This window comes from Ranitomeya imitator, chromosome 1, assembly GCF_032444005.1.
Source record: "Ranitomeya imitator isolate aRanImi1 chromosome 1, aRanImi1.pri, whole genome shotgun sequence".
Classification (NCBI taxonomy): Eukaryota; Metazoa; Chordata; class Amphibia; order Anura; family Dendrobatidae; genus Ranitomeya; species Ranitomeya imitator.
In genome coordinates this window covers 1,105,312,417-1,105,325,687 of record NC_091282.1, presented here as the reverse complement: position 1 = coordinate 1,105,325,687, position 13,271 = coordinate 1,105,312,417, and the positions used below count along the sequence as shown (strand labels likewise).

At 44.8% G+C, this 13,271-nt stretch overlaps 1 protein-coding gene across 2 annotated transcripts in view; it reads left to right on the top strand.

Moving 5' to 3' along the window:
* Nucleotides 1–13,271, top strand: part of UFSP2 (UFM1 specific peptidase 2) — a 47,082-nt gene that overhangs the window by 1,258 nt on the left and 32,553 nt on the right. For both annotated transcript variants that reach the window (XM_069744332.1, XM_069744333.1), the window contains exons 2-4: nt 7,455–7,533; nt 7,743–7,926; nt 8,007–8,067. In XM_069744332.1, the coding sequence (XP_069600433.1) occupies nt 7,455–7,533; nt 7,743–7,926; nt 8,007–8,067 (324 nt within the window). The remainder of the gene's footprint in view (nt 1–7,454; nt 7,534–7,742; nt 7,927–8,006; nt 8,068–13,271) is intronic.

Sequence of the window (13,271 nt, the reverse complement as noted above, 5' to 3'; positions counted from 1 at the left end):
ATTGCAAAGAGTTAATAAAGGGCCTGACTCTCACCTGCTCCAGTGAGGAATGGCTGCAACTAGGATGACAGCTAACAAACCTCAGCATGCGGTATCAGTAGACACTGCTGCTGCTGTGCGGTGCTGCCCCATCACCCGACAAACCTCAGCATGCGGTATCAGTAGACACTGCTGCTGCTGTGCGGTGCTGCCCCATCACCCGACAGCCAAGTGCCGACACCCACCTCGCAAACGTACTGGGCTGCGACAGACCGGCACCCTGACAGTCTATGTCTTTGATGGGCAGAACATGTAACTGTTATATAAAACCAAGAAGAATTTCCCAGTTGGAATATTAACAGTAATCAGTAATATATGTAAAGAAAAAAAGAAATATAGGGGCAAGCAATTATAATAACTAGGGATGAGCGGATAGCTGCGGATAATAGCTGCAGTGGGAACCCGGATACCCAGAGCGCTCCTGACAATCATGTGTCCGGCTCCGCAGCTGCATGTGTCGCTGCTGTGTGACAGTTACATGTATGGAGGACAGCCTGTGTGTTGTGACTGTCACACAGCAGCGACACCTGCAGCTGCGGAGCCAGACACCTGATTATCGGGGGCGCTCCAGGTATCCGGGGTTCCCACTGCAGCTATTCAGATAAGGAATTAAGAGAAAAACGGAACAGCACAATAATTTAATGCGGGTGCCAGGCCTCCAGGCAAACAGTCCAATACTTGCCAAACTAAACAGAAGAAGAAATGAAGGCAGCACTCCAATTGTTTCAGGTGAAGAACTTTATTCTGCCCCACTCCTCCTGGGCCTTTGGAGTGCTGCCTTCATTTCTTCTTCTATTCAGATAAGGAGTTATCCAAAGCTATTTGCTCATCACTAGTAATAACTATCGAATAAAGTTTATTAATAAATATATACTCATGAATACTTAGCGGTGGGAAAAGGTCAGACTATAAGGCAAACATCAGAAAAAAAGATAGAGATCAATAATGGGACCCAAAATCACTGATATACAGTGGGGCAAAAAAGTATTTAGTCAGTCAGCAATAGTGCAAGTTCCACCACTTAAAAAGATGAGAGGCGTCTGTAATTTACATCATAGGTAGACCTCAACTATGGGAGACAAACTGAGAAAAAAAAATCCAGAAAATCACATTGTCTGTTTTTTTAACAATTTATTTGCATATTATGGTGGAAAATAAGTATTTGGTCAGAAACAAACAATCAAGATTTCTGGCTCTCACAGACCTGTAACTTCTTCTTTAAGAGTCTCCTCTGTCCTCCACTCATTACCTGTAGTAATGGCACCTGTTTAAACTTGCTATCAGTACAAAAAGACACCTGTGCACATCCTCAAACAGTCTGACTCCAAACTCCACTATGGTGAAGACCAAAGAGCTGTCAAAGGACACCAGAAACAAAATTGTAGCCCTGCACCAGGCTGGGAAGACTGAATCTGCAATAGGCAACCAGCTTGGAGTGAAGAAATCAACAGTGGGAGCAATAATTAGAAAATGGAAGACATACAAGACCACTGATAATCTCCCTCGATCTGGGGCTCCACGCAAAATCCCACCCCGTGGGGTCAGAATGATCACAAGAACGGTGAGCAAAAATCCCAGAACCACGCGGGGGGACCTAGTGAATGAACTGCAGAGAGCTGGGACCAATGTAACAAGGCCTACCATAAGTAACACACTACGCCACCATGGACTCAGATCCTGCAGTGCCAGATGTGTCCCACTGCTTAAGCCAGTACATGTCCGGGCCCGTCTGAAGTTTGCTAGAGAGCATTTGGATGATCCAGAGGAGTTTTGGGAGAATGTCCTATGGTCTGATGAAACCAAACTGGAACTGTTTGGTAGAAACACAACTTGTCGTGTTTGGAGGAAAAAGAATACTGAGTTGCATCCATCAAACACCATACCTACTGTAAAGCATGGTGGTGGAAACATCATGCTTTGGGGCTGTTTCTCTGCAAAGGGGCCAGGACGACTGATCCGGGTACATGAAAGAATGAATGGGGCCATGTATCGTGAGATTTTGAGTGCAAACCTCCTTCCATCAGCAAGGGCATTGAAGGTGAAACGTGGCTGGGTCTTTCAACATGACAATGATCCAAAGCACACCGCCAGGGCAACGAAGGAGTGGCTTCGTAAGAAGCATTTCAAGGTCCTGGAGTGGCCTAGCCAGTCTCCAGATCTCAACCCTATAGAAAACCTTTGGAGGGAGTTGAAAGTCCGTGTTGCCAAGCGAAAAGCCAAAAACATCACTGCTCTAGAGGAGATCTGCACGGAGGAATGGGCCAACATACCAACAACAGTGTGTGGCAACCTTGTGAAGACTTACAGAAAACGTTTGACCTCTGTCATTGCCAACAAAGGATATATTACAAAGTATTGAGATGAAATTTTGTTTCTGACCAAATACTTATTTTCCACCATAATATGCAAATAAATTGTTAAAAAAACAGACAATGTGATTTTCTGGATTTTTTTTTCTCAGTTTGTCTCCCATAGTTGAGGTCTACCTATGATGTAAATTACAGACGCCTCTCATCTTTTTAAGTGGTGGAACTTGCACTATTGCTGACTGACTAAATACTTTTTTGCCCCACTGTATGAGGGAGGCAAGAAAAAACTTCCCCATCCCCCTTTTGTGATGATCGAACATCTATGAATCCTAAAGGAAACCTATAAAGAGAGCTGATATAGAAAACACTGGCAAAGTATAAATATGAAGAATAACTAGTTAAAATCCTATTCATATGGTCAATAGAAATGCATAACAGTCTTATTTTGGCCGGCTTCACACTTGCGAGTTTTACGGACGTAAGAGCGCAGAAACTACGTCCGTAAAACTCGCAAAACATACGGCACAATGAAAGTCTATGGAAGCCCCAAAAATACGGATTACACACGGACCAGCAGTGTGACTTGCGAGAAATACGCAGCGCTGTTACAGAGAAAAGCCGGCAATTCATTGCGGTGTACAGTAAAATCACACTGACAGCTTCCAGTAGAATAGGTAGAATAAATGTGTACACATAGAATAGATAGATATATATATATATATATATATATATATATATATATATATATATATATATATATATATATATATATATATATTTCTTCCAGCGCTAGATAGCTTTAAAGACGGTAATTCAATTGCCAGCTTTTGCTTTCTCCTTCCTAAACCCGACATGATATGAGACCTGGTTTACATACAGTAAACCATCTCATATCACCATTTTTTTTTTTTGCATATTCCACACTACTAATGTCAGTAGTGTGTCTATGCAAAATTTGGCCGTTCTAGCTAGTAAATTAAGGGGTTAAATGGCGGAAAAATTTGGCGTGGGCTCCCGCACAATTTTCTCCGCCAGAGTAGTAAAGCCAGTGACTGAGGGCAGATATTAATAGCCTGGAGAGGGTCCACGGTTATTGCCCCCTCCCCCCCCCTGGCTAAAAACATCTGCCCCCAGCCACCCCAGAAAAGGCACATCTGGAAGATGCGCCTATTCTGGCACTTGGCCACTCTCTTCCCATTCCCGTGTAGCGGTGGGATATGGGGTAATGAAGGGTTAATGCCACCTTGCTATTGAAAGGTGACATTAAGCCAAATTAATAATGGAGAGGCGTCAATTATGACACCTATCCATTATTAATCCAATACTAGTAAAGGGTTAAAAAAATACACAAACACATTATTAAACATTATTTTCATGAAATAAAAACAAAGGTTGTTGTAATATTTTATTGAACGCCCAATCCAATCACTGAGGACCCTCGTTCTGTAACAAAAAAAACATAATAAACCAACAATATCCTTACCTTCCGCAGATCTGTAAAGTCCAACGATGTAAATCCATCTGAAGGGGTTAAAATATTTAAAGGGAACCTGTCACCCCGAAAATCGCGGGTGAGGTAAGCCCACCGGCATCAGGGGCTTATCTACAGCATTCTGTAATGCTGTAGATAAGCCCCCGATGTAACCTGAAAAGGGAGAAAAAGACGTTATATTATACTCACCCCGGGGCGGTCCCGCTGCTGGTCAGGTCGGATGGGCGTCTCTGGTCCGCTGCGGCGCCTCCTATCTTCTTTCCATGACGTCCTCTTCTGATCTTCAGCCACGGCTCCGGCGCAGGCGTACTTTGCTCTGCCCTGTTGAGGGCAGACAAAGTACTGCAGTGCGCAGGCGCCGGGCCTCTGACCTTTCCGGCGCCTGCGCACTGCAGTACTATCCTCTGCCCTCAACAGGGCAGAGCAAAGTGCGCCTGCGCCGGAGCCGTGGCTGAAGATCAGAAGAGGACGTCATGGAAAGAAGATAGGAGGCGCTGCAGCGGACCAGAGACGCCCATCCGACCTGACCAGCAGCGGGACCGCCCCTGGGTGAGTATAATCTAATGTCTTTTTCTCCTTTTTCAGGTTACAACGGGGGCTTATCTACAGCATTACAGAATGCTGTAGATAAGCCCCTGATGCCGGTGGGCTTACCTCACCCGCGATTTTCGGGGTGACAGGTTCCCTTTAAGATCATAAGAGGGCGCCCTCTGCTGGTTGTCCTCATATGAACTCGAGCCTGGGAGCTTTCTAGGAAAGTTCCCACGATCTAGGAACAACCAGCAGAGGGCGCCTCACCGCAAATGCAGGTAATTATAGGTCAATGACCTACTTTACCTACATTCTCCGGGGTTTTGCAGACATGAGCAATGTTGCATTAGCAAAGCTCGTGGCTGCAAAATATTTTAACCCCTTCAGATGGATTTACATCGTTGGACTTTACAGATCTGCGGAAGGTAAGGATATTGTTGGTTTATTATGTTTTTTTGTTACAGAACTAGGGTCTTCAGTGATTGGATTGGGCGTTCAATAAAATATTACAACAACCTTTGTTTTTATTTCATGAAAATAATGTTTAATAATGTGTTTGTGTATTTTTTTAACCCTTTACTAGTATTGGATTAATAATGGATAGGTGTCATAATTGACGCCTCTCCATTATTAATTTGGCTTAATGTCACCTTACAATAGCAAGGTGGCATTAACCCTTCATTACCCCATATCCCACCACTACACGGGAATGGGAAGAGAGTGGCCAAGTGCCAGAATAGGCGCATCTTCCAGATGTGCCTTTTCTGGGGTGGCTGGGGGCAGATGTTTTTAGCCAGGGGGGGGCCAATAACCGTGGACCCTCTCCAGGCTATTAATATCTGCCCTCAGTCACTGGCTTTACTACTCTGGCGGAGAAAATTGTGCGGGAGCCCACACCAATTTTTTCTGCCATTTAACCCCTTAATTTACTAGCTAGAACGGCCAAATTTTGCATAGACACACTACTGACATTAGTAGTGTGGAATATGCAAAAAAAATGGTGATATGAGATGGTTTACTGTATGTAAACCAGGTCTCATATCATGTCGGGTTTAGGAAGGAGAAAGCAAAAGCCGGTAATTGAATTACCGGCTTTCTGCTATATCGCGCTGGATGAAATATTAATATATATATATATATTATTTTTTTTTTTAACACATGGATCCCTTGTATATCCGTATGTCGGTTTTGCAAGCCTGCGACAAAAACACGCAGTACGGATGACATACGGATTACATACGGAGGATGCCATGCGCAAAAAACGCTGAAACACCCTGCCTACGGAGGAGCTACGGACCACTATTTTCGGGACTTTTCAGCGTATTACAGCCGTAATATACGGACCGTATTTTCATACGCTGAGTGTGAAGCCGGCCATATAGGGCTGTGGAGTCGGAGCCCATTTTGGTGGAGTCGGTGTCATGGAAATTGAGAAGTTGGAGGTTTGGCTTACCCACTCCACAGCCCTGTGACAGGGCTGTGGAGTCTGTCGGAGCCCATTTTGTTGGAGTCAGAGTTGGAGGTTTGGCTTACAGACTCCACATCCCTGCTTATATAACAGGAAATTCCATGGCAATGTATGCCTGAATAATAGGAACACCAACTGCATGGTGTAATAGAAACACTACATAATGCATATACCTTAAGACATACTCTACCACTAAGGCCGCCGTCATACTAGCAATATTCGGTGAGTATTTTAAAGCAGTATTTGTAAGCAAAAACCGGGGGTGGGTGATAAATACAGAAGTGGTGCATATGTTTCTATTATACTTTTCCTCTATTTGTTCCACTCCTGGTTTTGGCTTACAAATACTGATGTAAAATACTGACCAAATACTGCTAGTGTGACGGCAGCATAAGACACAAGGGAGAAGAAAATGTGCACAGGCACCTCGACGCACGTTTCAAAAACACTGAGTTTTGTTAGGCCACTCCGGTTATAGTCTATGTGGATGTTCATATATCTGTGGGTTTGGTGGTCTGTTTGTTTGTTTTTTTGCTAATTTTTCGGTCCTCCCAAAAAAAAAAAAAAATGACAGACCTGTTTGTTTTTAGTCTAAAGGCCCCTTCACATTAAGCGACGCTGCAGCGATACCGACAACGATCCGGATCGCTGCAGCGTCGCTGTTTGGTCGCTGGAGAGCTGTCACACAGACCGCTCTCCAGCGACCAACGATGTCGGTAACCAGGGTAAACATCGGGTAACTAAGCGCAGGGCCGCGCTTAGTAACCCGATGTTTACCCTGGTTACCATGCTAAAAGTAAAAAAAAAAAAACACTACATACTTACCTACAGCCGTCTGTCCTCCAGCGCTGTGCTCTGCTTCTCTGCTCTCCTCCTGTACTGTCTGGGAGCCGGAAAGCAGAGCGGTGACGTCACCGCTCTGCTTTCCGGCTCACAGCCAGTACAGGAGGAGAGCAGAGCACAGCGCTGGAGGACAGACAGCGGTAGGTAAGTATGTACTGTTTGTTTTTTTTTTACTTTTAGCATGGTAACCAGGGTAAACATCGGGTTACTAAGCGCGGCCCTGCGCTTAGTTACCCGATGTTTACCCTGGTTACCAGTGAAGACATCGCTGGATCGGTGTCACACACGCCGATCCAGCGATGTCCACGGGAGATCCAGCGACGAAATAAAGTTCTGGACTTTATTCAGCGACCAACGATCTCCCAGCAGGGGCCTGATCGTTGGTCGCTGTCACACATAACGATTTAATTAACGATATCGTTGCTACGTCACAAATAGCAACGATATCGTTAACGATATCGTTATGTGTGAAGGTACCTTAAGTCACAGATCAAGCTCCTCAGTGTTTAAAAAGAAAAGAAAAAGTATGGGTCTGTGAAAATCAATGACAGCACATGGATGGCATCTATGTGCAGTGCGTGTGCTGCCTGTCTTTAATATTCTAACGGGTAGAATATGTTTTGAAATTTATATTTTTTATTTCTCACTGATGATAAAAACTGACCCAGTGATGAAAATCTGACCCAAAACGCTGATGAAAATAAGTCTGTATGAGAAAAGTGTTGGTGGCTATGTAATAATATGGCCATCGGTTTTCCTCCTAACTCTATAGGTGACCTCAGAAGTTCCAGAAGTAATTTTTAGGATACGAGGCGACCTGGGCCTGTCATTCTCATTGACTAAAGCTGATGGTATGGTTTTATTTCATTTGTGGATCTAGTAAAGAAATTCCCTATGGTTATGAAATAGTTAATTATAGAGAAACCCAAGTGCTGATCCTCCATGAGCCGGTCAGGGACACCACTGTTTCCTGTAGTTGCTTGTAGTATCTAATTATTGGGGACTGGCTGTGAGGTGATTTCTCTCCACTCTCTCTGTCTTCCCTTGTTCCCTAATGTAGAGTCGTCTTGTAAGAAGTCCTTGGTGACAGAGCTTAATAATCTATCCGCTAAGCTACAGTCTGAGTCCTTGGTTTTCCATGTCTGCCGCACTTCGTTGTACATATGGCCGAACACCGGAGTCAGCACATCACCCAGTGACCTGACGGACGGCTCCGTGTGTAGAGATGTCTTCAGCTTTATTCAGTGAGCAGAATGTCTGTATTATGTGTAGTAATGTTACCCAGCAGATCATCACCATTCAGATGTGGTTTTCACTTTTTCAGAACTGATGATGAGGATTCTAGACGCAAATCTAAAAAGAAAGAGAAAAGGTTGCAGGAAAAGGTATGAGGCTGACTGAGAAGCTATCGGTATTACCGATGTTTACGTGGGATTCACAAACTTTCTCCTTAAAGAGGACGTGTCATCAGGATTTTATACCCCAAACTAATTGCATGTATATTAAGGGTTAACACAAACCGACATCTCCAGAACACATACAATCATTCCCCATACGGAAAGAATGCTGGAGTGCAACAAGAAAACAGGACAACTCCCATCATAAATAAATCCTACAGAGAACTATGGAGTATGACGTCCCAAAAACCAGAGACTGTAAACTATATTATAAAAATACAAACTTTTATTAAACAGATATATAAACAAGACAATAAAAACTTCAGTGTTTGGAATGGAAAAATGGTAGTTACAAAAACGCCGCACCTAACAAACATGTACTGCCAAAAATGGCACCGCACCAGGTGTTGATAGTGATAATAGTGGAAAGGCACTATAGGCTAAAGTAACCCAGAGACCACAGATGTGATTACCCAAATGAACTATGCATGCAAATCTGGCCTAAGTTCAGTAGGGAGTATAGTGCCTGCAGTGCCCAGAGTGAGAGGACAAAAATGCGTATAACTAATCTTAAATCAATATACCGTAAGTAAAATGCCAAGTGTCTATAGAAAGTGCCGTACATAGTGCTTACCCATGTGGGTGGGACATGGAGGAGATGCGTGCGCTGTCAAGAACCCCACCGCACGTGTCGTGCTGATGGCTTCCTCGGGGGGCTTTGTGTGTGTTGCAGTGCATTGATGGGCCATAAATACTCCCTGCACACCCGATGGGAATGATCTCCGCTCTGTGGAGCGCATGGGGGGTGGGTTGCGATCTGCACTAACATCACTTCCGGCTGTCCTGGCGCCGGAGCAGGTCAAGGAAAAGTTTCCTGTGACGTCAGAGGACCTGCGCCGAGTCAATTGGACACCTTTGGAGATGCAGGCATGATCTGAACCTATCGCGCATGCGCGCACTGTGGTGGCCATCTTGAATGATGGAACAAGTGTGGACAAAACCCGATGTGCTAAGTGAAGTTGCTAAATTATGTTACAATGTACAAAACAATGAAATGGTGATATATAAAACCGCATACAAAGCATTACAATCAAGCCAGATTGAAAAACATCTATATACAGGTCCTTCTCAAAAAATTAGCATATAGTGTTAAATTTCATTATTTACCATAATGTAATGATTACAATTAAACTTTCATATATTATAGATTCATTATCCACCAACTGAAATTTGTCAGGTCTTTTATTGTTTTAATACTGATGATTTTGGCATACAACTCCTGATAACCCAAAAAACCTGTCTCAATAAATTAGCATATTTCACCCATCCAATCAAATAAAAGTGTTTTTTAATAACAAACAAAAAAAACAACAAATAATAATGTTCAGTTATGCACTCAATACTTGGTCGGGAATCCTTTGGCAGAAATGACTGCTTCAATGCGGCGTGGCATGGAGGCAATCAGCCTGTGACACTGCTGAGATGTTATGGAGGCCCAGGATGCTTCAATAGCGGCCTTAAGCTCATCCAGAGTGTTGGGTCTTGCGTCTCTCAACTTTCTCTTCACAATATCCCACAGATTCTCTATGGGGTTCAGGTCAGGAGAGTTGGCAGGCCAATTGAGCACAGTAATACCATGGTCAGTAAACCATTTACCAGTGGTTTTGGCACTGTGAGCAGGTGCCAGGTCGTGCTGAAAAATGAAATCTTCATCTCCATAAAGCATTTCAGCCGATGGAAGCATGAAGTGCTCCAAAATCTCCTGATAGCTAGCTGCATTGAGCCTGCCCTTGATGAAACACAGTGGACCAACACCAGCAGCTGACATGGCACCCCACACCATCACTGACTGTGGGTACTTGACACTGGACTTCAGGCATTTTGGCATTTCCTTCTCCCCAGTCTTCCTCCAGACTCTGGCACCTTGATTTCCGAATGACATGCAAAATTTGCTTTCATCAGAAAAAAGTACTTGGGACCACTTAGCAACAGTCCAGTGCTGCTTCTCTGTAGCTCAAAAGTGGCTTTACCTGGGGAATGCGGCACCTGTAGCCCATTTCCTGCACACGCCTGTGCACGGTGGCTCTGGATGTTTCCACACCAGACTCAGTCCACTGCTTCCTCAGGTTCCCCAAGGTCTGGAATCGGTCCTTCTCCACAATCTTCCTCAGGGTCCGGTCTCCTCTTCTCGTTGTACAGCGTTTTCTGCCACATTGTTTCCTTCCAACAGACTTACCATTGAGGTGCCTTGATACAGCACTCTGGGAACAGCCTATTTGTTGAGAAATTTCTTTCTGGGTCTTAGGGTACCGTCACACAGTGCAATTTTCATCGCTACGACGGTACGATCCGTGACGCTCCAGCGTCGTAACAATATCGCTCCAGCGTCGTAGACTGCTGTCACACTTTGCAATCTACGACGCTGGAGCGATAATTTCATGACGTATGTGCGATGTAGAAGCCGTTGGTTACTATGCGCACATCGTATACGATATATGTTACACCATGCAATCATGCCGCCACAGCGGGACACTAGACGACGAAAGAAAGTTTCAAACGATCTGCTACGACGTACGATTCTCAGCGGGGTCCCTGATCGCAGGAGCGTGTCAGACACTGCGATCTCGTAACTATATCGCTCGAACGTCACGAATCGTGCCGTCGTAGCGATCAAAATTGCACTGTGTGACGGTACCCTAACCCTCTTGCTTGAGGGTGTCAATGATGGCCTTCTTGACATCTGTCAGGTCGCTAGTCTTACCCATGATGGGGGTTTTGAGTAATGAACCAGGCAGGGAGTTTATAAAAGCCTCAGGTATCTTTTGCATGTGTTTAGAGTTAATTAGTTGATTCAGAAGATTAGGGTAATAGGTCGTTTAGAGAACCTTTTCTTGATATGCTAATTTATTGAGACAGGTTTTTTGGGTTATCAGGAGTTGTATGTCAAAATCATCAGTATTAAAACAATAAAAGACCTGACAAATTTCAGTTGGTGGATAATGAATCTATAATATATGAAAGTTTAATTGTAATCATTACATTATGGTAAATAATGAAATTTAACACTATATGCTAATTTTTTGAGAAGGACCTGTATATAATCATCTAAGGGGCACTTCCGTCCGTCTGTCTGTTTGTCTGTCTGTCACGGAAATCCCAATCAGCGACGGGCACAGTCCGGCCGTGAAATCGCAGCTCCCTACTCCCCTGCAGTCAGTGCCCCCTCCATACTGCAGCATCAATAGTAAAAAGTTAGCGAGACCGCTAAGTCATCTGGGTAATTTTGCAATGCATCACTGGGAACGGAAGCTGGCGGCAGCCTCGCCGCTCGCGCGCATCGATGGACGCCGGAGGGTGAGTATATAATTATTTTTTATTTTAATTCTTTTTTTAACAGAGATATGGTTCCCACACTGCTGTATACTACGTGGGCTATGTTATATACTGCGTGGGTTGTGTTATATACTGCGTGGGCTGTGTTATATACTGCGTGGGCTGTGTTATATACTGCGTGGGCTGTTATATACTGCGTGGGCTGTGTTATATACTGCGTGGGCTGCGTTATATGCTACATACTACGTGGCTGTGTTATATACTACGTAGCTGTACTATATCCTGCACCCCGAACCCCCGACATCCAGCGCCCCGACATCCTGCGACCAATCAGCAACAGACGTAGTCAAGCCACGAATTGACACGGGATTTAAACCACGCTTCGCTGATTGGTTGCGGCCGGCCGGGCGTGACCATTCAGCGATATTGGCACGGGATTTAAACATTGCTTTGGTCACGGCCGGCCGGGCACAACTAATCAGCAACAGGCGCAGTCTGGCGAATTGGCGCCAGATTTGTACCACGCTTCGCTGATCGGCCAGCTGGGCTCGACCAATCAGCAATATTGGCGCGGAATTTAACCCCCACTCACAGCGCGACGTACATACATACATACATATTCTAGAATACCCGATGCGTTAGAATCGGGCCACCATCTAGTCAATTAATAATGGGTCATCCAATGTCCGTTCTGTTCACCGTACAGTTGTGGCCAAAAGTATTGACACCCCTGCAATTCTGTCAGATAATACTCAGTTTCTTTCTGAAAATGATTGCAAATACAAATTCTTTGGTATTATTATCTTCATTTAATTTGTCCTAAATGAAAACACAAAAGAGAATGAAGGAAAAAGCAAAACATTGATCATTTCACACAAACTCCAAAAATGGGCCAGACAAAAGTATTGGCACCCTCAGTCTAATACTTGGTTGCACAACCTTTAGGGTATGTTTCCACGGTCAGGAAACGCTGCGTGTCTGACGCTGCATAGAGCCGCAGCGTCAGACACGCAGCGTCCAGATGTTACAGCATAATGGAGGGGATTTAATGAAATCCTGTCTCCACTATGCGTGGTAACACGCACGCGGCGGCCCTGTGACTCCGGACATGCTGCGCGTCTTTTCAGATCGCAGCATGTCCGTATATCTTGCGGCGACGCTGCGTCGCCGCAAGATATAGCACAGGGCCCTATGCGATGGGTGCGATGATGCCGGATGTGTGCTATGAACACATCCGGCATCATCGCGTCCCAGAAGGGGGCGGGGCTTACCGCAGAGTGGCAAAGCCGCTCCGACGATACCGCCGGCCATCCTGAAGGTGGACACATACCCTTAGCCAAAATAACTGCGACCAACCGCTTCCGGTAACCATCAATGAGTTTCTTACAATGCTCTGCTGTAATTTTAGACCATTCTTCTTTGGCAAACTGCTCCAGGTCCCTGATATTTGAAGGGTGCCTTCTCCAAACTGCCATTTTTAGATCTCTCCACAGGTGTTCTATGGGATTCAGGTCTGGACTCATTGCTCGCCACCTTAGAAGTCTCCAGTGCTTTCTCTCAAACCATTTTCTAGTACTTTTTGAAGTGTTTTGGGTCATTGTCCTGCTGGAAGACCCATGACCTCTGAAGGCGACCTTGCTTTCTCACACTGGGCCCTACATTATGCTGCAAAATTTGTTGGTAGTCTTCAGACTTCATAATGCCATGCACACGGTCAAGCAGTCCAGTGCCAGAGGCAGCAAAGTAACCCCAAAACATCAGGGAACCTCCGCCATGTTTGACTTTAGGGACCGTGTTCTTTTCTTTGAATGCCTCTTTTTTTCTCCTGTAAACTCTATGTTGATACCTTTGCCCAAAAA